General features: G+C 38.1%; 1 protein-coding gene across 2 annotated transcripts in view; it reads left to right on the forward strand.

The window, feature by feature from the left end:
• Positions 1-25,048, forward strand: part of ccser1 (coiled-coil serine-rich protein 1) — a 191,597-nt gene that overhangs the window by 117,475 nt on the left and 49,074 nt on the right. Inside the window, exon 12 of one of the 2 annotated variants that reach the window (XM_088336088.1) lies at positions 13,282-13,318. The exons of the other annotated variant lie outside the window; for it this stretch is intronic. Coding sequence (XP_088192214.1) covers positions 13,282-13,298 — 17 coding nt within the window. The 3' untranslated portion in view covers positions 13,299-13,318. The remainder of the gene's footprint in view (positions 1-13,281; positions 13,319-25,048) is intronic. 2 annotated transcript variants of the gene reach the window in all.

The raw sequence follows: 25,048 nt of genomic DNA on the forward strand, positions 1-25,048 counted from the left end.
TATTTTTTTTTACTCCTTTGGCAACTCAAGCTGTCATTTGTTCGCTTTAGGTGCACCCTTATGATAGTTTACCCTTTGCTCATCAACACTCGTATAATGTTTACAATTGATGTAATTAGAAGTTTAGAAGTGATACATAATTTGCGTACCGATAATCACGTTGATTTGATTTGTGGTATCAATGTGTCAGTATTATGATGTTCTAACATCTTATTATTGTGGTCATTATAGTTATTCATGACAAACAAAGTATTGACTGATTAAATGAAGTCGTAATCTCCAATACAGATATGTGCTCCAAAGTCTTGTGATTGATAATTGGTTTAACTATCAACTGCTTAAACAAAAAAAAACAATCCACTTCATGAACCCTCTTATTAACTTCATACATAAAAAATTGATGCTATATGTTAACGTTGAACATGTTTAATGTTCACCATACTGGCTATGACTGATTTCTGAGCATAGAAGGGAAAAAACACACAAAAAGCACCCACGCATCAAAATGGCAAAATGGCTTGGATATTGTATTTGCCCAATATCAAGGGAAACAAGTAGCAAGGCAAGACAAGCCAACTTAAGTTATTATTACACAGAATGCGCATTGCAATTAATTAATTTGCTTGTAATGCAGTAAAATGCAAATTTAAAGTTGAACCAAAACTTCTTGAGCGACTCCCCTTCTGAGTTCCCCAAACAACGGAGTGTTTTATCCTTGCACTCGGCAGTCATAAAAACTTGTTAACAGGTGCATTAGCACGTAATGCTTTTGCAAGGCCCCGTAATGTTCTGGCAGCGGCGGCCAGCGGTACGGCAGTGTTTGTGAACTTTAATGTCGTAAATGCTTCTGCTCTTTAAGCGTCTTGTAAATATTACAACTACATTTGCCAAGCGGTGCACTTAGTATTTAGTCTGTGAGCGGCACATTTATATTGACTTATTGTGAGTCTGTGTTTGTGCAAGAATGGAGATCAGGTGGAGAAGAACAAGCGTGGGTTTACAATGAACTATGCCCAGTGGCGGGCATTTTTAGAGATGAAAGATTTCATCCTCAGGTGGAAGTCGCCTGCCAGAGGAAAAGTGCATATGTGTTTTGAATATTTTCACATGTGCCCTGTGGGGGTCAAATGAGGGCAAGAACCACTCAATGTTTTCATTTTTTTTTTTGCACATGCATTTGCCTGCTTCCTTCCATCCTTAAAGCACTACTGTGGAGATCTCTCATTGTTTTTTCTTGTGAGTCCTTCCCCAAATTCTGAAGGCAGTTCTTTCTATGGCCGGAATTGTTCTGCGAGGTCTGTTGAAATGCCATCCACCCATTTTCTACAACCTGTTCTTGTCAAAGTTGCAAATAAGCCGGACCCCATCCCAGCTGACTCTGGGAGAGATGTCGAGTATATTGTTAGTAAAGTGAGAATGGCATAAGGTTGCACTTGGTGCAGCTTCATTTCAAATGTTAACATTCAGATTCAGATTCAGATTCAGATCTACTTTATTGTCATTCTAGTACACGTGTATACAGAACGAAATGTCGATACATCTGACCCGCACAGTTTCCTTGAATGTACAGATATAAGTAAAAGTTGTATTGTATTATGGCTACGTATAGTATTTTACCATAGTGCCGATAGTGCAAGAGGAGTAGCTAACCGGATGTGCAAAATGGGCAGTCAGGTTAACAAGTCAGGTAAACAGTAACATTAACACTGTAACAATAACGCTGTAAGTACAATAGTGCAGAGAGCAAATGTGCAAGGAGTGGCAAGCTATAAAGAACTGCCAGTAGTGCAAAAAGTCAGATTAGCAGCCTTTTAGATTTAGGTTACCTATATGTTAGATTGACCATTTAACAGTCTAATGGCCAGGGGGACTAGACTACTGCGGAACCTGGTGGTCCTGCACTGCACACTGCAGTACCTCTTCCCAGAGGCTAGCAGAGTGAACAGTCCATGATGGGGGTGAGAGGGGTCCCCGATGACTGCTTAAAGTCCTGTCAACCCAAAGGGCATATGTATAAAAAGGATAACAGAAAGTTCCCAAATATAAGAACAGACTTAAGATGTTGAGCCCAAGCCCGACCTGAAATTTGGGACAGTTGGACCCTAAAATGTCAGTCATTACATTTAGATTGTGGTGACTGACTTTAAAAAAAAATATTTTTTTAATCATCTCTCAGCCTCCCTTTGTCTTTGCTGCGCGTCTTCAGGATTTACTGCTCCTGTAGTTTGTGGTTCAATTTTCAACCTTTCAAAATGATAGCATAAACATTTTCTCATTAATTCTTGAAAAAATAACCGTCAATTATGGTGAATTGTCTGTTAATGTAACCTCTGCAGACACAGAAATAAAATAGATGTAAATGTTTATACAGTCTTGTTTAACTTAGACTTCGTTACAAAAGACAGGCTTTACATGTTTTGTGTCTGTGCGGCACTCGGCACTTTGGGCGTACAGTGTTGGTCGGACCCACCCAGGGTCAGCCCGAATCACCCTTTCTCCTCCCGACTCCTCACAAATAAAATAGGAAATTTCGGGTTTGGTGTGGGCTCTGAGCATCATAACTTAAATGCTTGATTATATAACTTTGGAATTTTACCAGTAGGAAACTGGAGATTTGTGCTGTGTGGTCTGGTGTGGTTCAATATCATGAGAAGCCAAGTCATCACCAGACTAGTGCAGCTCGCTGCAATGTCATGCACACACACACACACACACACGCACACACAACTCTGTGTGTTGATGTGAGGTTATCTCCACATTGGCTCACCGCCAGACATCTTATCTGACTGTGATCAACAGCGCTACTTGCGGCGACTCCTAATTATAGACGGAGGCAGTTGAAAATACAAGCTTGCCCACTGTGCCTCAATGTTCTCAATCTGCACTATTCACGCTAATGAGCCACTTGCCCCCCCAGTCGTCCTAGCACCGATACCCTTTCGCCTGCCAACCTTGCTTAGCTACCCTCTTTTCTTTTAGATACCACCAGGACTACCTCTGCCTGCTACCCAACTGCTCCTCTGTTTCATTTAATTTTTAGTTTGGCTGCCATCTTTGTCTTTCTTTTCACACACAAGGGTGTGTCTGACGAGTGGTCGGCAACCACCATGCCGCGGATTTGTTCCGGGCCCGAAATCTTTTTGTACTTGGCCGGACAAAAAACAAAACATAATTTGCTGTTACCATGTTAACTTGTGAATACATGCTTTTTCTTTTACCCACCAATATATCAAAGTTTGGGTGCGCATATTAGCAAGGTTTAATGGTAGCGTATCCCCGTAATTGAGCTGTGATTGATCATTCGACAATAGAGGTAAGATCTTAAGCCACTCCCGACTAGAAATTTGGGTCAGGCCTCAAAGATTAATCATTACTTTTGGGTTTGATTCTCACGCTGATTTTTTTTTTCTTTATTTTTATTTTGAAATTATCCATACATAATTTTTCTTGGTTTCTTTTTCGATGTGGAGAACCAGCATGATGGATTTTGTTCCCTTTTCCTGAGCGCATCAGGGCACTTGGCTCGGCGGTACTCTTGTTAGCGGCACCGTCAGGCGCAGAGAAGCAAGCGAGTGGGCGGGGTTGGCCAAAATCACTTCTCCTCCTCCCGAGTCCTCACAGATAAAATATGAAAATACATGTGCTTCGGGTTAGGTTCCTCAAATTCGGTTAATTGCTCGCCCTCGGGTGGGGCCAGATGTTAATACTCACGGGTTTAGGTCAGGTTGGACTCGATTTTTTAGGCGCAATCTTACCTCTAGTCCACAAATATCACTGACCTCATTTGCCCAGCATTGGGTGCAACAGGAATCAAATTTGTATCGCCGGGGTGATAGCGCTCTATCTTAACCACTAGGCTACTAGGATTTTAGATGGCAAAAGAAAAAGCATTATGATTGTCTGATCATCACATTATTTTTAGTCACGGCGCCATGGTGTACATTTCAGCCAAAACAACTGACAAAGTGGTACCGTGAGTAAAAATTGTGTGTCAAATGTAATCTAATGCCTTTTCCTATGTCATTAAATCCCGATTGGTTTAGTGATTCCACATTATAATTCGGCTTATTATTGTTTTTCATATCACTTTTATTGTTATTATTTCTGTTGGACTAGGACACAATATAGTCAGACATTAAACTGGGTTACTGTGTTGAACAATGTTTGTTTTGGATAGAGATTATGCAAAGTATATAAAACAAATTTCACGGTTATTTATTTTTTATTTATTTTTTATGTTCCCATGTAAGCATTGAAAGATGGATTTAAAGTATATTAAAGTATCAATGTTAGAATTGTGTTTGTGTGTTTGTGTGTGTGTGTGTGTGTGTGTACACACACACACATACACACACACACACACACAGACTCACACACACACCAGGGCTGAAACTATTAATTTCATAACCGATGAATCGGTCGATTATTTTTTTCGATTAATCAATATATCGGATTTCTAAAGACATTTCTAATTTCCTCCTCTATTCAAATATTGAAGAATTAGGCAGATAGAAAAATAGTGCACAAAACAGAATATTCTATAATATAAAAGAATAAAAAAAATCCAAATGTTCTTTCTATCAACTTGACAAATAAACAAATATATATACAAATATATGGTATAAACATGCATAAATGTGAGATACTCCTTTCCTACGACCTCATCCAAAGATCATATTACATTTGGACATATCATACAAAACAAAAAAGAAAAATCAATACATTTCATTTGTGTGTAGAAATATTTTCTTATCCACCCAAAAAAAAAAAATGTTAACAAATACTATTTTCAAAATTTTGTGATTTAATTTGTTTTTTTTTTTTTTTGGGGGGGGGGGGGGTGGGGGGGGTTAAATTTCGGAACATGATAAACATTCCCCAAATGAAAATTATATATGCGCAAAAAATTCCCCTTTGGATAGAGTTAAACATGTCATTAGTATTATTTTTCTCTTCACTTTATTGTATTTACTTATTTTCTATTTTTTTTTCTCTATTTGTGCAGCACTGTCCGTTCACTTGAAAATTGTTAACTTTGTTTTATGATGAAACAGTCAAACACTACAAAGTTGAAACTTACATGCCAATTTTGTTCGTAAATGATTTAATGTTCAATGATTAGGATTTAAAAAAATATAACCTAACTTTTTTTATGAAAATGGTTTTGGCTCCCTATGCCTGACCAAATCAGTATTACAAACAGTATTTGCTCTTATTTTCTGAGTTAACAAACTTAGTGGCTCATTTATCACTTGATACAATGAATCGATAGCAACTAATTAGATCAATGTTTTTAATCATCGATTTTAAATCAATGCTGTCGATTAGTTGTTGCAGCCATAGTCTGTACCCTGCTTTAGTGTATACTTGGCACTCTGTATGCACTTTAAAATTATTATGACACATGGGGTGAGAAAAAAAGAAGAAAAAAGAAAGCTGCTGTAGGGAAGTGGAATACGATAAGACAGTTGAGCTGTCAAAAAAGTTAGGAAGCCAAAAAGCAAAGGGGCAGCTGAATGTATGATGCTGGAAAAGGCAGAGGAGAAGAAATGTATTGTTTACTTATAGAGATTCAACACTGATAGGTACAATCAACCCTTTAGTCCCACTAGTTGTTGGTTTTTCTTTTTCAGGTTGTTCATTTATCTCTATCTCCTCTCTTTCATCCTTCTTTGTCCCCCTGTCGCTCCCACCATCTGCACTATCGCAACCGAATGGCACTTGGTGAAAGGCTTAAGATGTCTCTACTAAAAATGGTGTCTTTCTGCAAAATTGTAGGAGATGATGTTGATGGAAGCACTTTGGCTATCAGTTTGGAAGGGCAGAGATACATTTCTTACAAGGGAAACCTTGTAGAAATCTGCTCTTGTATGTTTATTGAATGATTCAGCAAGGAGCTTCTCCTATCCCTTAAGGCGTAAAATCCCCAATTTCATTCCTCTCACTCAGTGTAGGTGGGCGCATCGGTAAATGTTGACTGTCATGCGCTAGCACCATCTACTCGTCTATCATAATCATCAGTCAAACAAAGCTGAGGCAGACTGTATTCGTCGGTCTTATACTCCATCGTGAATTTAAGCTACAGTTTGTCACTGCTATTTTTCGATCATTACATCAATGACATTGAGAATGTACTCTAAATGTCCCATTTCTAAATAGTAGACTGAATAATCAGACACACATGCACCTACACTAGCTGGTTTTAATGAAACCTTTTTAGAAAAATTATCAATATTTGCATAACTCCAATAGAGAAGAATTTCACCATAAGGGGATTCCAGTGATTCGTGATTCTCTCTCATCACACATGCAAGACTTCCTAACTGGTGAAGTACGAAAATAAAAATAATGGAGAACTGATTGGCAACAATACTTTTTGTTGCAAATCCTCTGCAATTTTTCTAACACTGACGTTGCTAGTGTCCACTGCCGCTGTTTTAAGTCAGTAGTTTGTACATAACTCAGGACTATGCAGCCACTAAAGTAATTGGAAAAGCAAGAAGAGGACTTTTAGTCTTGTATCCATATGTGTTTATTTATATTCACTTACATATTCGAACATTTTAGGTATTCCTATACCATCAATGTTCAATAAAGTAATCTAAATGTGAATAATTATACGTCATCAAACTGGGTCATATTGGTAGTTTGGAAATTTTGAAAAAGTAAAAAAAAGTGATTTTTTTGACAAGTCTCAAAAAGTGCAAACAGTCTGTTTGGTAATTTAGTTGGATTCATTGGAACGCCTCATCTAGAATAGAATAGAATAGAATATACCTTTATTGTCATTGTTACAAAATGGGTTAACATATTGTGACAACGAAATTGGGCATGGCACTCCAGTTTTACACATTCACAGTGAGGTAAGAGCCAAGAAGATAAGGGAACAGAGAAGATAAGGTTATAAAACAAGGGGGATAAAGCTATAGTTATAATTTACATGGTATTTACCCAAGAAATTTCGGCATGTGGGATAGATAGATAGATAGATAGATAGATACTTTGTTCATGGCAGCCACTCCAGCAGCTCCCGTGTTATTTTCGATTGTTCTCGATTGTTCTCTCGATTGTTCGATGTTACATACAGTGTTATCGTGATAACGTTGGTATCGTAAGGGTTGTGCAATATTGCATTTGGTGCAAAGTCATCATAGTGCAAAAAAATAGTCAGAATATGCATTGGTGCAAACATAGACATCATAGTGCAGAAAAAAGGAATGGTCAGACATTGTGCAAGGTGAGCAGTAAACGTAGTGCAGTCGACATGTGCAAGAACATAGACATGAGTACCATTATATTCGTATGAGGTAGTGTTGGCATGAGTTTTCAGTTTTTTTGTGTGCGGTCTGTTTTGAGCAGTGAACAAACATAGTGCAGTCAGCATGTACGTGAGTACCATTTTACATTCGTGTGAGGTAGTTTTTTGCAAGAGTTTTCAGTTTTTTGTGCGGTGTCTGTTTAGGGTGGTAATGGCTGTGGGGAAGAAACTGTCTCTGAGTCTGTTTGTTTTTGCTTTGTGTGACCTGTAGCGCTTGCCGGAAGGCAGCAGGTCGAAGAGGTGGTGGCCAGGGTGAGAAAACATCTACATTTAGATGTCATGTACACAGTGTTGTCAGACTCAGATGGAAAGACATTGTAGCTTCGGAAGTGTCTCACTTCCAATTTACAAAGCTTGAAAAATTAGTAGACCTGATATAATGTGTTTATTCCTACTCCCTACCTGACAAATGTCGCTCTGTTGGAGCTTTACGCCATCTTACTGTAAATTGTGCAAACACTTCAGCGAATATGGTCTCCTCATAGGTTTATTTTGTTGTCAATTTCTGCCTCAAAATACATGAACAAAGCATTCAAAATAAGGCCTTAATAAAGTATTTTGGGGAGGTTATGGTAGTGTGGTCTTTATGAACCCCAGAGATCATGAACAACTCAAAGTATCTTTGAGCTAGATAAATAACCCAAACTTTCCTTAAATGGTGAATCAATATGTCTTTAAAGGCTTTGTAAGATGAAAAAGTGCAAGTAACCATGATTGAAAAAGACATCTTTTGCTCCAAAATTGTCAAGTTTGCTTTTCATTGCGCTGCAGAGCCATATAACAAATGTCCACCTGTAACCACGTAGTCCTATTATTCTTACTCCAATCTATGTGCAAATGAATATTTTGGAAGCAACAGGCCAGAGTATAATGATATTTATAATAATTGGTATAATAGTGTGACTGAGGAAGGGGTGAATACAGGCTTTAGCCCGGTACAGAAGAAATGGCCCTAGTGTTAAGTCCACCCTTAAATACATGGATAACCATCGTCATGCAACAAGGAAATAATTATCTAATTAATCCGCAACATTTAAAATAAAATAATCATTTGCATGCCTTATTCCTCATAGTATACCTGTATATTGACTTTCTTTACATAAGACCTTTGATATTTGTCTTGAACTAAAATCAAAATGTAGCTGATTTCAGAACAAAAATTTATAAATGTCTTATTTTTCAACAAATCTATTATTACATACATGTCAAACTCAGCCCTGCGATTGGCTGGCAACCAGTCCAGGGTGTCCACTGCCCGATGATTGCTGGGATGGGCTCCAGCATCCCCGCGACCCTACTGAGGATAAGCGGTGCAGCAGATGAGATGAGATGTCAAACTCAGCCAGTTTTTCTCCTTGTTAATGATTGCAATTCCCATTATTAAGTGATAAAACACCTTACATAACCAACGCAAAACCTATTTACTCATAGCCAGACAAACTATTTAGAATAAAAACAAGGATAATTTGTGTAAATCCATCCATCCATTATCTGCACCGCTTACCCTCAGTAGGGTTGCAGGGGCGCTGGAGCCCATCCCATCTATTTTCGAGCAGTGGGCAGGGGACACCCTGAACTGGTTGACAGCCAGTCCCAGGGCACACAAGAGACAGACAACCATTCACTCACACACCTAGGGACAATTTGGACCGGCCAATTAACCTGACATGTTTTTAGAATGTGGGAGGAAACCGTAGTGCCCGGAGGAAACTCCACACAGGAAGGTTTGATATCAAAACCTCAGAACTGTGCCGCTCACGCGCTAACCACTGCCCGCAGTGCTGCACAATTTGTGTAAATATCTTTATTTTAATTACCAAATTAACATCATAAAACACAACCAATTCTTTGACTAAGTTTTTGTATTAGTTCTTTCCTCACTTCCTGTAAATTTAGGGTTGCTTACTATACTTGGTTTATTTAGAAAAAAAATATCCCTTACAAAAATTGTTATACGGCTGACACAATGATCAAAAACGTGTAAATTACAGGGAATATTTGTGAGTTGACAGGGTTGTTATTATACGTTTACATACATCTGGGTGTCATTATGCATTATATATATATTTGATATCTTTTTTTACAATTGTTTTCAAAATAGTGTTTTGGAATGTAAGTGTCTTAGTTAATAATCTGTGTTGGGGTCGTCGGTGTTGGTAGAGCAACACAGAATCTGACTTTAATGGACAGTAAGGAAAATCCTTGTTTTTCAGCCCTCTAACGTCCTCTAAGTAACTTTAACAAGATGAACTGTGTCTTTAGAAAAAAGAGAATAGGACAGAACAGGGCAGAAGGGGACTATGTTGACGACTACTGCGTGCTTTTTTGCCTGCTAACTTCACCTACCCTCAGGGTCGGCACCAAAAAGAGCAACGCTGAGGCTGTGAGCAGAAGGTGTATGTATGTGTACGTGCATGCTCGCATACTTGCAAATCAGAGAGAAAGTCTGCACTTGTGTGGGAGCTTGTGATCTCTTCCCCTATCCGCTGCGATGCTACCTCAGATGGGTCAGGCCGAAAATGCGCAGAAGTAGGTTTCGGCGGGCACCTGACTGGGCACAGATGGCGAAGGAAAACAGACCGTGACACGGGAGACAAGAACACATTAATATATAATTATCTTTACAATGACACAGGGTCCATGGACATCCAATAAGGACGGGGTGCTGTGGGCTCAAGGGATGTGCGGGTGCAAGGACAGGGTGCGAGAAGCCAGAAGTGTGTGCAAGAGGGATTAGACGGTCACACGCACACAGCTATTTTTAAATTGTAATGCATTTTCCTGACTTGTTGGCCCACTCAAATACCCCAAGTTGGCCAGAAATTTGAGTGCGCACCTGATAATCCGGTGCACCTTATGTATTATGTATTGTTATTGCAATAGTAAGGGTAAGGGCCGCCTGTGACATGGACGGAAGATACAGTGTACAATGACGCAGTGTCCACAGGCGTCCAATAAAAAGGGGGGACCAGGGAGACAAGGGTACGAGCTAGTGTAAGGACACGATGTGAGAAGGCAGAAGTGTGAGAGGAAGTAAGCCAAGGATTGCGGTCACACGCACACAGCCATCTTGAAGTGTATTTTTTGTTTTTCCCGGTGCATTTATGCCTACAGTCAACTAGCAAAATGTTTGAGATTTGGTCAAGCAAATCACTTTAAACACACATTTTCCAGCATGTCCTGTATAAATAAACTTGCATCCCATTATAATTTTTGTTCTACCTTTCCATGACAGTTGTGCAAATGCTGCACACAAATAGTAAGAAATAATAAGCTTCTTGGGGGCAAGTTCAAACTCAATACATACATAAAATTGACAATGTACTTATTCAAAATGTTTCAATTTCCAATTTATCATCAGATACACAAAAGAGTTGTTTCCCTGGTCGTACTTTTTTGAATTTTGATTATTTTTTTATTAGCAATATCTTTTTAGATCTTTTCTCCATTCTTTAAAATTTGTCTCTGGCACTGTGATCAAAAATATTGTGAGAATGAGATAAAACTGAATGCCTGTTCATATGATATTTATATACTTGATCTAGTGGTTAGGAATCAGAGCTCTCACTGCATGGGTTTGATTCCTGTAGCAAGTGATATTTTGCAATCGTGGTCAGCAATATTTTTCGGCTGATCAATCTTATATACTACCTACCGTAAGACATTTTGTGTCACGCGCTCCAACAATACATTTTTTTTCAGGGTGATAAAAAGTGCTTTATACACAAATAAATATGGTACATTTTATTTTTCCTAGGTATGTCCTAATTTCAAATATTTGTCTTTTGTACTTTTGTCCGAATAAGTTCTGCCTATTTAATGTTGCAAATGGGGATAAGACAAAAAAAGGATATTTACAAGCAATGTAAAGGAACATGGAATACTTCCATTGTATTTATTCAGTTGTTTCATAAAGGTTGATATTAGGCTAACAATAAATTGCATGTTAATAAGGGTTCTAACGAGTCCCTGACTATTTCTCATTCCACTCCCATTAGGTCCTGATGTTGTCATCTTTTTTTAGCAATTTTTTCCCCCTAAAATCAAATCACTCCATGTTACCCGCACTAGGTCCTGATTGCGAAATTAGGCAGAAAAAAAAAATTCCACTGGTGCATAAGTTATACATTTTGTTTTTTTTCTGGCTAAATATTTGAAAGACTACAGCTGCCTTTCGGCGCGGAAGACTGTTATTTTTGGTAAATTCGACGACGAAACTATCATTGATTAAGTTGACACTGGCTTTCACCATAGAAAAAAATGATGGTTCACCTCCTCGAAGCTGTTGAAGCTGTAAAATTATAGTACATATTTAATCACTTATCCATAGTATATGTCGCAAAAAAAAGCCAATGTACAGTGTTTGTGGTAGGGTTTGATCACCATTACTGTTTTGCTGGAATTGATCTGAGCCAGGGGAAACACAACCATTAACAATCCTGTTGAGATGACTTTTGGTTTGTGCAATCTAAAGGTCTGGTTGTATCGAAATCCACTTCAGCAGACAAGAACAACCGCTTCCATAGTCTCAACTGCTTATTTCTGTGGGCTGCAAATAGAACATTAGTGTAATCTGCTTCAGATGAATGCTTTATCGCTATTCAGTATAACCGGTAATGGGAAAACACCATAAAGTGTGCAAAAGCTTGCATGCGCAGCGTGTTTTTGTATTCATTTGTTTTTGCCTGCTGAGTCCAGGGATCGACTATAGATGCGGCTCCTTTCTGCTTACGCTATTAGCCCAGAAAACTGTGACAGTAAGTAAGTGCTACTGGATATGATAAAGGAATTTTCCCCTTGGTCTCTGCAATAGTTCGAGACAGTAAAACCGCATTCTGAGAAGTGTGGTATACAAGATTGGGATTCTCATGTTATCTCTGGATTGGGGCGTTTGCATCAAGTCCTCATTTGAACCAACATGCCGACACACTCCCTTTCATCATTTGGTCATTGCGAGCTTTGTTCTACCGCTCACACGCTTCCCTTTTTGTAGAATTCCCACTGTTGTGTCCCACACCTGGCCCTTTCCCACGAAGTGCAGCCTGCCTTTTATAGGACCGCTTTTTAAAAAAAAACACTGTGTGTATCTATATATTAATTACATATTTTATAATAGACTTTATTTAAAAAAAAAAGAAGCAAATATTTTATGTATGTATTGCACAATCAATTTACACATTCCAAAATCATGCCTTTTATTAAAGATGATCGCATCCATTGGTGTGAGTATGAATGGGATTAACCTTCCAAAAACTGTCAATTACTGTTCTTCTGTGGTTGAGTAAACAAACAATGGACTTAATATTCCGCAACAATTTTTTCCTGTCAGTAGATTGTTTTGTATTTGTAGTTGAACGCGTAACCTCTTAAATCAAACACCCTTCATTACCAGCGAGTTATTTATAAATATCTCTTGTTAGTGATCGCCCATCTGTTTGCCGGAATAATCACCATCTGATCAATCATTGCTTTTCTAACAAAGTTTATTAGCTGAGACTTGCTAACACAAAACCGCGAGCACAGAGTTCATGTCGCCATATTGTTCAAATCCATTCTGTATATTTAACATATTGACCTATTTCCAAAACATTTTTCTTAACATCTTACAATATGTATTTTTCATGACTGACGCTGTACACCAAGAACTATATTCCTGCTTTGGTTTCTGCTTGCTACTTTCGGGGGGTGTGATACAAGTTAAAATGATTCAGGAGGTGTTAAGCCAATTGACTATCAGGTTGTTTCTGATATGATCTGAAGGAGACAAAATTGCTCCAATTTGGCCAAAATATCAACTTGTGTGATCCTTTTTCGATTTTTGTCATTTTTTTTTATCATCCATACCTCCCATGTTCTTGTGTCTGTGACTTTGTGGTTAATGTCATGTCATCTTGCCATCTCACCATGTCTTTTTCTTATGTTTTCTCCCATCATCGCATCTCCTTCCATTTGTCTGGCACCAGTAAGCAGCATGGTATGAAGGAGGAGTTGGAAAAAAAGGTAGGGAGGCCCTACTGGGTCACAAAAAAATCTGGAGCTGTTAACAATGTTTGTTCGGGTGTTAAAATTCTTGAAACTGCTTGAATTTTAATGTTGTGTTTTCAAATATTGAAAAGTGCTTGAACTTTGGGTGAGATAAAAGTAAAAGCTTGAAGCTTTCTGAACAAGTCTGCTTTAAAATGATGCCGACACACTGCTCTCTGGTGGCTTCGCTTTGCCTTTGGATTTCTTCTTCCCTTGTGATTAACTGCAGCCGGCAGTAGTTTGTGTGGCTTTGTCTTATGAAGCGCCATCACTCCCTATAGGTTGTGCCCAAGAGGATAGGTGCAAGCTACACTTAAACTGGGTACTATGAAATGTGTATTAGGTCAAGGATTAGGTATCTATTATGGGCCATACAAAAAAATCAATATAGTGTTTCCCAGTAGTATACTGTAATGTGAAGAATTTTCTGCAAATGAAAAGGTAAGCTACATATTACTGTCATTTTTACCCAACATCTATAACCACCAAATTAGATTCTGAATTAAAAAGATATATAATCTAAGGCAACTACTCTACAACTGTATGGGAAGATATTAGACTCAATAACAAATTCTGTATATTCGCAATTTATTCCAGATTTAACCATTTTATGTCTTGATAGATGCATATGCAAGATTAAAAATAGCTTGTATAAATCACAGTTATATTTGTGGGTCTTCAAAATACATGATCCTCATCTGATTTCTTTCTTTTAATGGTGCTGAAGAAAGAGGAATATTGGCTTTGAAGGTCCTTAAAACAAGCTTGAATTTGGCCATGAAAAAGGTGTATGAACCTCGTATAAAGCTTGTTTGCAATTTTACCACAGTGATATATTGTGACACTTTCAACGTTATGTTAAAAAATAATTGCAAAAATGCGACCACCACCAAACAATTGACAGCAACGAAACAAATCCATTGTGAAATAGTTACTGGTTTAATCCCTAGAATTTCAAACATTCTTAGTTTAAAACATAAATGTAAGTTTTATTCTAACATTAAGGTTTGTTATAACAATTGGAATTCCACAAAGTTATCTTGTTTCCCTTAGGCCTTTTTCTGAACCACTTCACTTCATTTTTCTAAAATTATTTCAGGCATGCTCCCTGTCCGGTGGTTATAAAAATAAACAGCCCTATTTGCATAGATGCAGTTTTCTTCTAAATAAAAATTGCCGTCTTACATTCTACTCTTAGTGTGCATTATTTGACCTCTAGATGCTGCTGTATTGTGTAATGCAACTGTAAACAAGTGCTACATAGCACAAGGAAGAAAACAAATTACAAAGATTTAAAGAGACCAAATGCACCATTTAACTTTTTTTTTTTTTCTACCAAACCTTTTTGAGGTTTTTGGGTATCCGTAGCAGCAAAATGGCAGACGATCATGTCTGCTCCCTGTAGGTGAGGCTCATGTTATGTAAAATAAATGCTAGTTTCTTGAGCTCTTAATGGTTGAAATTCATTTTTGTATAATAATTCATGTATTTCTGCTTATTACTTATTACTCTATAATGTTTTTTTTTATGGAGAACGTTTTTTTAATCACTAAGAAGCGCTAAATAATACAAACTGTCCTTTTAAAGTTTCTCTCAATCTCATATTTTTAATTATTCCTTCAGTAATAGTTAACTACATTAATGTATTTTCCCTCCATAAGTAGCCATGATGTCATTGGCAGGTTGTACATGCTGTCCTCAATCTATCATGTCGTTCACCTCATTACTAAAGCCAATCAAGACGGTTTGATTCGCCATCGTTACCGTAAATGTGACCTCAGCCAGAGTATTCCTGCACCATCTTCTTCTTTATTTCCTCGGCTCCTAAACGTGGCAATCAAGTCACTGTCACACCTTCCGGAACAAGAGGCACCAACCGACATTGTGACAATGCTTGATTACAGCATTGTAGTGGCTTCATTTTTGTCTTCTGCAAACTCACTTGAGCACAGGATTTGAGTCAAATCATAGCATTCTGAGTAATAGCCCGAGTTCATAATGGACTTTTTCTGGCTCTCTTAAGGCGGAAAACTGACATACTGATTCCTAACAGGGCAGCACGGCGGCGCAGTGGTTAGCGCGTGTGCGGCACAGTTCTGAGGTCGTGAGATCAAACCCCTTTTGTGGAGTTTGCACGTTCTCCAAGTCCTTGCGTGGGTTTCCTCAGGGCACTCCGGTTTCCTCCCACATTCCAAAAACATGCATGTCAGGCTAATTGGCCGGTCCAAATTGTCCCTAGGTGTGACTGAGCGAGCGAATTTTCTGTCCCTGTGTGCCCTGCAACTGTCTGGCAACCAGTTCAGGGTGTCCCCTGCCCACTGCCCGAAGATAGCTGGGATGGGCTCCAGCACCCCCGTGACCCTACTGAGGATAAGCGGTGCAGATGATGGATGGATGGATGAATGGAAGATTCTTAACATATGAAGTGCTTTTAGAAATCATAGAGTTCCATGTAGCTTTTTCTCCAAGAAGATGTTACTTCAAATTACAATTTTAAAAATTTAACTTTTTTAGGTTAATGTTATCTCCATTATTTATACGTGGGACATTATGCCCGTCCCATTTTTTGTTTTGTTTTTATTTGTAAGTATAGCATGAAAATTAAAAAAAAAAAGGAAGAAGAGGCTTGCTTCAAATTAAGTCCAAATGCCAACCCAACACCCAAGAAATCTGAAAAAAAAATATATATATTTGAGCAAGTGTAAAAATGTTCAAAATTCGTCCGGTTCTTTTAAAGAGCCTTTAACGTCTACCATTGTTCTCTGTGTACTACATCACTTATCAATATTTCTATTCATTTTTTTCCTCTTTTCTATAAATATTTCTAAAAAAATCCTTCTGAAAGGATGACAACACATTTCCCGAATGCTTTTATTTCTAAATCATATCCTACATATTTTGTTTTCAAAATGTAACACAATAAAAAAAATAGAACAAAAAAGAAAAAAATTAACACAATAATCCTTCCCATGGGCTCAGCATCCGTCGGAGAGGCCACAAGGGTAGAGTGAGTAGAGGGCCGGGTAGCAGCCAAAGAAGGAGGGGTCCTCTGCCCAGTTTTCCGGCTACAAAAACTGGCTCTTAGGACATGGAATGTCACCTCTGGCAGGGAAGGAGCCCGAGCTGGTGTGTGAGGTTGAGGGTTCCGACCTGATACAGTCGGACTCACCTCCACTCATAGCTTTGGCTCTGGCTCCAGTCTTCTCTAGATGGGTTGGATTCTCTTTCACTCTAGAGTTGCGAGAGGCGCAGAGCCGGTGTGGGCATATCAGTTGTCCCATGGCTTAGCGCCTGTATGTTTGTGTTCCTCCCGGTAGACGAGAGCGTAACCTCCATCCATCTTATAAAATAGTGACAACATAGTAACGATACGTGGTTATTTTAGAAATGCATATCAAACTGTGTGCCCTTTGCGCCAATTAGGAACAGAAATGAGCTTTCAGTTGTATGTTTGGAAACCCCTGGTCTAGATAAATATTATTTAGAATTGATTAAACTCCAAATAAAAAGGATCCACGGAAAAAAAAACGAAAGAAAACTTGATCGGAAGTTAGAAAGAAGCTGGTCAGTCATCCTGCTCTTTCTTCACATCTTAACTCCTTCCCATTTCCCTGGGTGGACAGACACACAAACAGACAAACATATATATAATAAGTCATGTCAAGTCATGTTTATTTGTATAGCCCTTAATCACAAACACGCATGCACACACATGTACACAACGTTCCACCAGCCTGCCAAAAAATACATGTCTTCCACATATCAACGGAAAGATTAAACTCTTGGGATTCAAGATATGAGGACCATTTCAAAATATACTCATCAGAGAAACATCACGATAGGTCTGTAACAAGATACCCCAAAACTTTAAAGCTAGCATAACTCAACATTACGTCCCCTGGCCGTCTTTAACTTCTTTGAATGTCCGCGAAAATGGCATCATTCCATCAAGGACAATCCATAGAATCCAATTGTGATAAATAATTATCCTAAAACACACAATAATGCTGACAGATAAATAGGAATCTGCCTAACCCATTTCTGCTTCGTTGGACATTGCTTCTTGTAATCATTTTGTTTTTCCGTATAATTTCTGTTTACCAATAAACAGACTTGTAAAATTATTCCCAATATGGTTGTTAGCCCTCCCCTTACGGTTGACACCGGTTTCTTGATGAGGGTCTGTTCAAGCTAGTTTTTTTCATGCGCAAAGCTACATTAAACTTGCGTCTTCCTTGACACATTTTCCACCTGTCTCACTCTTACCTTCACTGCTTATAGATTAGCTGCATCATTGCACAAGCCGCAGGGTTGAGAGCTTTGGAGAAAAGTCTCGGCCTAAAGTCCTAATTTTACGGTATCGCTTTGTTCTCGGGTGGTAGGTAAACCTTCCCCCCTGCATCTTCAGAAACTACATGTTAGGTTTATGGAAGATGCACAATCACTGATACCAAGGCAGGATGTCAGATCCAATTTCAAGTAAATATATTTTTAGAACATTTTTTTTCTGTGGACCTACTACAAATATCTGCCTAACGTTTCTAGCAATTGGAACTATCTTCTATTTTTAAACACATTAAAACTTATACTGAAACTGATATTTGTATTCACTTTTACATAAACCCGCGATGCATACTAATTTTACATTTGTTTATTCTATGTGATTGATAAGGCAACCAACCCTACTTTGATATTCTAGCGACCATTTAATGGTAAAGCCTACTTCTTTCTTGCCTAAAGGTAGCTGGAAGACACACTAACTCTTTCGTGGCATTAAAAAGATGTGTTTAAGTGATCCAAATTGATGTCTCGATGTATCAATGAATATATCATCTTCTGATGTGCAATGATTAGCCCCCAGGGCATAGATATATTTTGCCATGTTAGGATTGAAGTCGTCTTTTCCTGCGTCTACAATTTTATAATGTTGTCGTAATGCATTTCATGCCGTTTACAGAGCCATAACGTAAAGGTCACAGTGCGGCTCTTTGATAAAGCTCGTTATTGTCCCTCCACTCGCTGGAACGGCAAAGTGTGGTATTTATCTTAAGTCACATAATCAACAGCAGATGATCATGTTGTTCCTATACATTGGGAATTTGTCTTAATTGGCAATTCAAGATGCCGTACAAAGATGGTTGGATGTAATGTGGAACACAGAGAATTGTTAGTGTAATAGCTTTGGGTTCACTGGGAAGTCCAATAAAAAGTCTTTATTTGGAAAAATTGCAAAGCGCAAAGCAACTCAGAGCCAGGTAGATAAATTATGAATCGCAGTAGAGGCATTCAGTTCTCTCCTTCAAAATAAGTGAATCAGGGGGGAAGTAAAAGCCACATAAATTAACTTAAGAGTTTTCTGCCCCTCCAAGATTCCTCACTCCAACTCCACCCGCTGCAGTTTCCCGGTTCACCGGCTGATGGATTAGCTGTGGTCATGTGAAGATACATCAGTTTAATCAGTTCCAGAAATTAAAATTGCTGCAATGATTGATTCCTCTCTATTGGAAATAGACACAGCGCTTTGGGCCCCAAGCAATGAGTTGCATGACTGCCTTGTGAAGTACACACGTGTTTGTTTACGAGCTTGTGAATTTAATATTTGAAGACATTTTTGTTTTGTTTTATCGCATCGCGGTTTGCCTTGAAACTGTGAACGCCACTCTTTGACGGGTAGCAAAAAAGCTACTGTGCTGTCCACGCACAACCCAGACAAGATAGCTTATTGCCACAGCTGTGACACAGCATCCTTCAATCAAATACAGTGGTGCCTTGACTTATGAGTTCAATTTGTTGAAGGATTGAGGTCGTAACTCACTATGCTAATGCATCAAATTTTACAGGCTTAAAAAACTGTCTGGAAATGTGTAGTTGGAGTGATACAATTTCTTGGGGAATTTGTAGTTATGTCAAAGAAAAAAAACTATTTAACTTGTTGCAAATAATGAAGCTAGTGGAAATAATTGTGAGCTTTGCTATGCATGTTTGTTTTATTGCGGTCTCCAGAAGAAATAAAAGACTTATAGAGGATCTCATTGAATACTCAATGGGCCACATCCATACTTTGTGTAAATCTAGTGTTATACTTCCATACTATGACAACATTTTAAATGTTAAAAATAAATCCCAACCAGTAAATGCCCAATGCCACATGAGTAAATGTGCCTTTCAACTAATGTTCGGTCATTTGAAAAACTCCTCGCCCATTTTATTTGCCTTGAATATCTGTATTTAGCTTGATCAGCAAATGAACGCAGACGAGCAGCTGGTGTGTTTGACCATGTACAGTTCTCTACCAGGGGGCATGTGTTCTCCCCCTTAGTACACCACAGGATGCTACTTAACTCTTCTTATAACCTGGGCTGTGAGAAATTGCCCAAAACATTTCAGATGTATTAGGCAGTCTGGACCGTAACGATTGATTTGAAACGATAGAGATTCTCATTTTGTGGCTAAAATGTACTACAAATTCCGTCGCTGAACAATACCTCTTTTGTCCGTCACTCAATAAAATATACACAGTAATATGGCGGTGTTATATACATACATACAAAATTGTACAACATAGTACGATGAGTAAAAATAGTGTGATTGAGATCATATCAAACGCCTTTTCCTATGTTAACCATTGGTTTCTTTATACACCTACAGAATATATTAGTGCATTAATTAATTAGTCGATAAGTATCCCTAGTAGTTCGATTTTTACACAGTGGATTTGTGCCTATTATAATTATTACTGTTGTTATAATTACTAATGTATAATAATAATGGCAATCACGTTCCTTTAGGCTGGCCACAATAAATTAAATGCACCTTAAATTAATTTGAGCTAAGCAGCTTTTTTATATGTGTGAAGAATGTTTCAGTTTTTTTGAGTCCAGCTTATAAGCCAAAGTTAAAATGTTGTGTTTATACTCTTTGTTGAATGTATGTTAATATCCTTTTTCGTCCTCTAACTCTAATGGCCGGATGGGCCTTATTGGTGAGAGGTGTTGTCTGCTTCGTCACTAACAATCCCCGCTTGTCGGAAGCTATTTCTCCCAGCTCAGCCTGCTTGTTTGTGTGTGCTTGCCTTCTTATTTCTTCATTAATGCACGAGGCCAGGTCTTTATTAATGAAGGGACATCTGTTTCATTAAGGCAGTAAGTTGCCTGCGAGGGAGGAGTGAGCAGTTGAGGGGGGAATGCAAGGAGAAATAGGCAAGGGTGATGCATACTGTTAGTGAGTATGTTTTTTTATGAAATATTGGAATAGAAATAAACACAAATATTTGTTCTTAATTGTTTCAAACAGTTTGTGCTTGGGCTCATTAACATTTGACCAATAATATCTGATATGCTAGATTGACAAATTTTGACTGATTGGAGCAGACTATTATTCGGGAGTGAGGCTTTATCGTTTATTAGGTCCTTTTTAGAATTGTATTGTACAATTTTGACCAGAAATGATATTGTAGGTGAAATCAGAGTCTATTTATTGTACATGTGTAGTCTGTGACCTCATGGTAACAATTAAGTTGTCATGTAATTTGTGCTCTGCGGTACATCAAAATAAGATTAGAACAGTTCCCCAAACCCCCCAGAAAATCCAAGTCCATTGCATTTGGGTAATATGTCCAAAAAATAAATTTCATTTTGAGGAGACCGGACAATTACCGTTTTAATTGACCTAATAACCTTAGATCTAAATAGCATTTTATTGATTAAAATATCTTAAAGTGACAGACCAGAGCAGATCATTTTTTTATCTGTTTATGCAAAAAAAAAAACCTGATGATAATTGTAGGTTGTTAAATGCCTCAACTAAATAGTTAAATCTGTTTGATAATAACCCCGAGGTCAGAATAATTAAAACGTAGGTTCTTATTCTCAATTTACAAATAGTTTTTTAATTTTGGGGACATTTTGGTTGTTTTTTTTCCACGTCTATTTGATTGAACTGATTTTCGCCCCTTTCGGTGTTTCAAGATTCATTTTTTTAAATTATTCGTTTTGCCTTGTAAAACTTGGCTTTGTACAGTATGCGGTTTGCATCATTAGTGTTAACTCACAAAAGCTTTTTCTAAATATTTTTACACCTGGCCTAATTTGAATTTATGACTTGCATAAAGACAGTTGAAAAATTGGGATCACAGTAGATGTTTATACTTAACAAATACATCTACATTTTATAATGAATTTATGCATCGCTTTATAAACCGGTTTATAGCTCATATGTTCGGTCACAATTTAAGCTAGGTGGTGCCCTGCATAACCACTTGCAGATCCATGTTTCTTGGTTTGGCACCTGTGAAACACTTAAGAGTACAGCACACCCTAATAATATGGTCCAAATATTTGAAATGAAAACATGCAGTCCAAGGCGAAGCATCAGGTATCATACCATAGGGCAACTATCATGGGCCAAGGTCAGGCAAAGCCATGTTAAGGATGGCAAGGTCCCTGCAGTGGGAGGGTTCAGCAGGCTATAACTGACAGCCATAATTGGGCTAATTAGAGAAACAAAACCATCAGCACTGTGGGTAATGACCTGATCAGGGCAGCCGGGGTGATGGATGGAGTGAGAGCAAAGCAGGTAGGCAAATTAATTAGAGAGCAACGAGCGACATAGAGATGATGGATGATGAGGGAGGAATGTTTAGGGATGTTCGGAGGGGAGGTTCATTTCTGACCTGCCACTTGACACTTGAATTTTGTGTGATCTGATTAGAATCCATTTATTGAGAATCTGCTTCAACAAAATGTTGCAGAATGAAAATTAGATGACTTGATCACATAAGCTATTGAACATCGATTGACTCAGGTTCAGTCACATTACCCGCGATTTGAATAGGCAAAAGTGCTTAAGCAAATGCGCTAATAGAGTGATATCCAGGATAAAATTCACAATGTCAGAGCTTTAGTGCAAGACGGCATATTTCGGATTTGGTGTGTTTTACCCCAACTGACCTTTGGTAATCCGCAAGTCATCCTCCCGCCCTTTGTATTCCCAACCTTTGATGTGCTGAAGGGCTAAAAGCAGGACAAAGAACCTCTAGCGTGGAATCCTCAGATCATTCCACATTGTCTTCAATCAGCACGATGAGACCCGATTATGTTGGCTTGTGAAGCAATGTTCCATTCTCAATCTGTTTCTATTATAACATTCTGATTTGGTAAGGCATCAAGACTGAGAAAAAGAAAAAGAGGACATGAAATGACTTGTTTTGCGAGATTGGGACTTGGGTTGCTGATGGTGCCAACAATGAAGCGACAGTCCAACCAAAAGTTTCATTATTCACTCATGAAATCCCCTAATTTATCCATTAATTAAAAACATATCAATTTGATGTTCGTAGTTGTGTCCATTTCTTTTTTTGCTTTTTTATACAAAGAAAAGATTCCCGGAATGGCCAATTTTGCTGCCAATACGAGCAATCCCAAACATGCACCTTTATGTCTTGGAGCATCTGACATATGGGCCGTAGTATTTTCCATAGCCTAAAATATTAAAATTTATTTATGTGAATACTTATGATAAAATTCTCATCACAGAGATTAGTGCATCTGTGGCCATTTTATATCAGAATTAGATACAGTGTAAGTCAATTTGAGCGGGGGACTTGTGTGTGGCTCCCTGTACTTAGCCTCGCGCTACTCAGCGGCTAGGACAAAAAGCGCCATTATTATTTTTAGGTACTGAAGTGTGTGAAGCAGGCTGTGTCAATCAAGAAGACTTCAACCAATTTTAAGCTTTCCAAAATTTGCCGAAGGTTAAATAAAATCACACTGACTTAACTCCCAAGGGAACACTTATACAATTCTCATTTCCTAACCACTGACTCGATGCTAAGGTCATTCAATTGGCCATTTAAGGAAGGCAGATACTTCTCACATCATGATAGCCCTCAGCAAACCATCAACTTTCCATTCACACCGCATTTTATAACAATTTGTCTTTCATAAAATCGTCCTTTTGTTTCCCGCTGTCAAGACATGATTAATAACATCTGCTGTGAGTGGTAAACAGTAGAACACAGCAAAGTCCAATGGGAATGAAAACTTTTTATAGTCTCATTGTTTTGCATGACTTGAATATTTCATGTTCTTACTTTCTCTGAAGAATTTCTATCTGATGTTCATATTTACAAGCACTACATCTACTTTTTGCTTGCTTGTTGTTTTTAAAATAACCACCATTCGCTTAATGAAATGAAAATTAAAATTCACAACATCAGGCTATTAAACATTGTCTGCAAGAAAATACCTGATACCCTAAACCTGGTTTATTTCACCACGTGTGATGCGGAAAACCAGCAAAAAAGAAATGGTTGTGTTTATGTATTTTTCAGTAAATTTATTTTGGTGGTAGAAGTTTTGTGGGATGGGACGAGCTTGCTTGTGATAGGACTCAAGTCAAAGGTGAGACCGGGCAGAAAAGGAAGCCCGACCAGGCCTTGATTTGCAGGGCCGAGCCAAAGCAAACGAAAATTTTACATTTTATTTCTGAGGACTTGGAAAGATGAGAGGTGATTTAAAGAGAAAAAAATTCAGCCTGTCTTTTGCAAGAAAATCTATGATAAACAAGACTGTATAAAAAAGTACACATTTTGTATTTCTGTTTTTGCGGAGTAAACATTAACCCCTTAAACGTTACCCCTACGTCCCTGCTCACCTTGCACAATGTCTGACCATTTCTTTTTTCTGCACTATGATGTCTATGTTTGCACCAATGCATATGCTGACTATTTTTTTGCACTATGATGACTTTGCACCAAATGCAATATTGCACAACCCTTACGATACCAACGGTATCACGATAACACTGTATGTAACATCCCACATGCCGACATTTCTTGTGTAAATACCATGTAAATTATAACTATAGCCTTATCCCCCTTGTTTCATAACCTTATCTTCTCTGTTCCTTTATCTTCCTGGCTCATACCTCACTGTGAATGTGTAAAACTGGAGTGTCATGCCCAATTTCGTTGTCACAATATGCTAACCCATTTTGTAACAATGACAATAAAGGTATATTCTATTCTATTCTATTAAACAAAATTGTGTCTTCACCATGTCACCAGTGACTGAATTAGTCATGTCCTATATAATTGGAAAGTGTTATCTCTTAGGATTCAAGACTTAATGCCCATTTACCCTGTGAGCCTATTTTAAATGTTTTATTTCGAGAAAAAAATGGTTTCGTTTTTATATGCCCTCTGTTTAAGGTGCTGTGGGGTTCTTTTGAGAAGTGAAAACAACAATTCTTTAGAGAATTAAACTGAGAATTATTGTATAGTTTTTTTTGAACCATGGTCAGTTAGACCATTAGATAACACATCTCACTAAGCGCACTCACAAACGTACTGATTAAAATCCCACAAGTCACATCTCCACAGCAGAAAATTAGAAATATAAAAATATGTTTCCATTTAGGCTTGTGACTAACAAATCTCACCACTTTCAAGAAGAGGCTTTTTGAGCAAAACTCCAGATACTCGCGAGGCTCGCTCATTTCAGCAAGTAATCACCTCCTTGTTGCTCCGCACAAACTATGCAGAATACACGCAGGGACACACACTCTGACACAATAAAGCACGTGGCGAGCTATTAAAAAAGCAATTAGTTTGAGCATTTTCCGAGAGGAGACCATGGGACTTGCATGTTGGATGCGGAAGGAAATCAAATCCTTGCTGTGTTTCCATTTGTAAATGAATGTGATGAG

This window comes from Urocampus carinirostris, chromosome 5 (genome assembly GCF_059441175.1).
Source record: "Urocampus carinirostris isolate Australia breed hairy pipefish chromosome 5, RoL_Ucar_1.0, whole genome shotgun sequence".
Classification (NCBI taxonomy): domain Eukaryota; kingdom Metazoa; phylum Chordata; class Actinopteri; order Syngnathiformes; family Syngnathidae; genus Urocampus; species Urocampus carinirostris.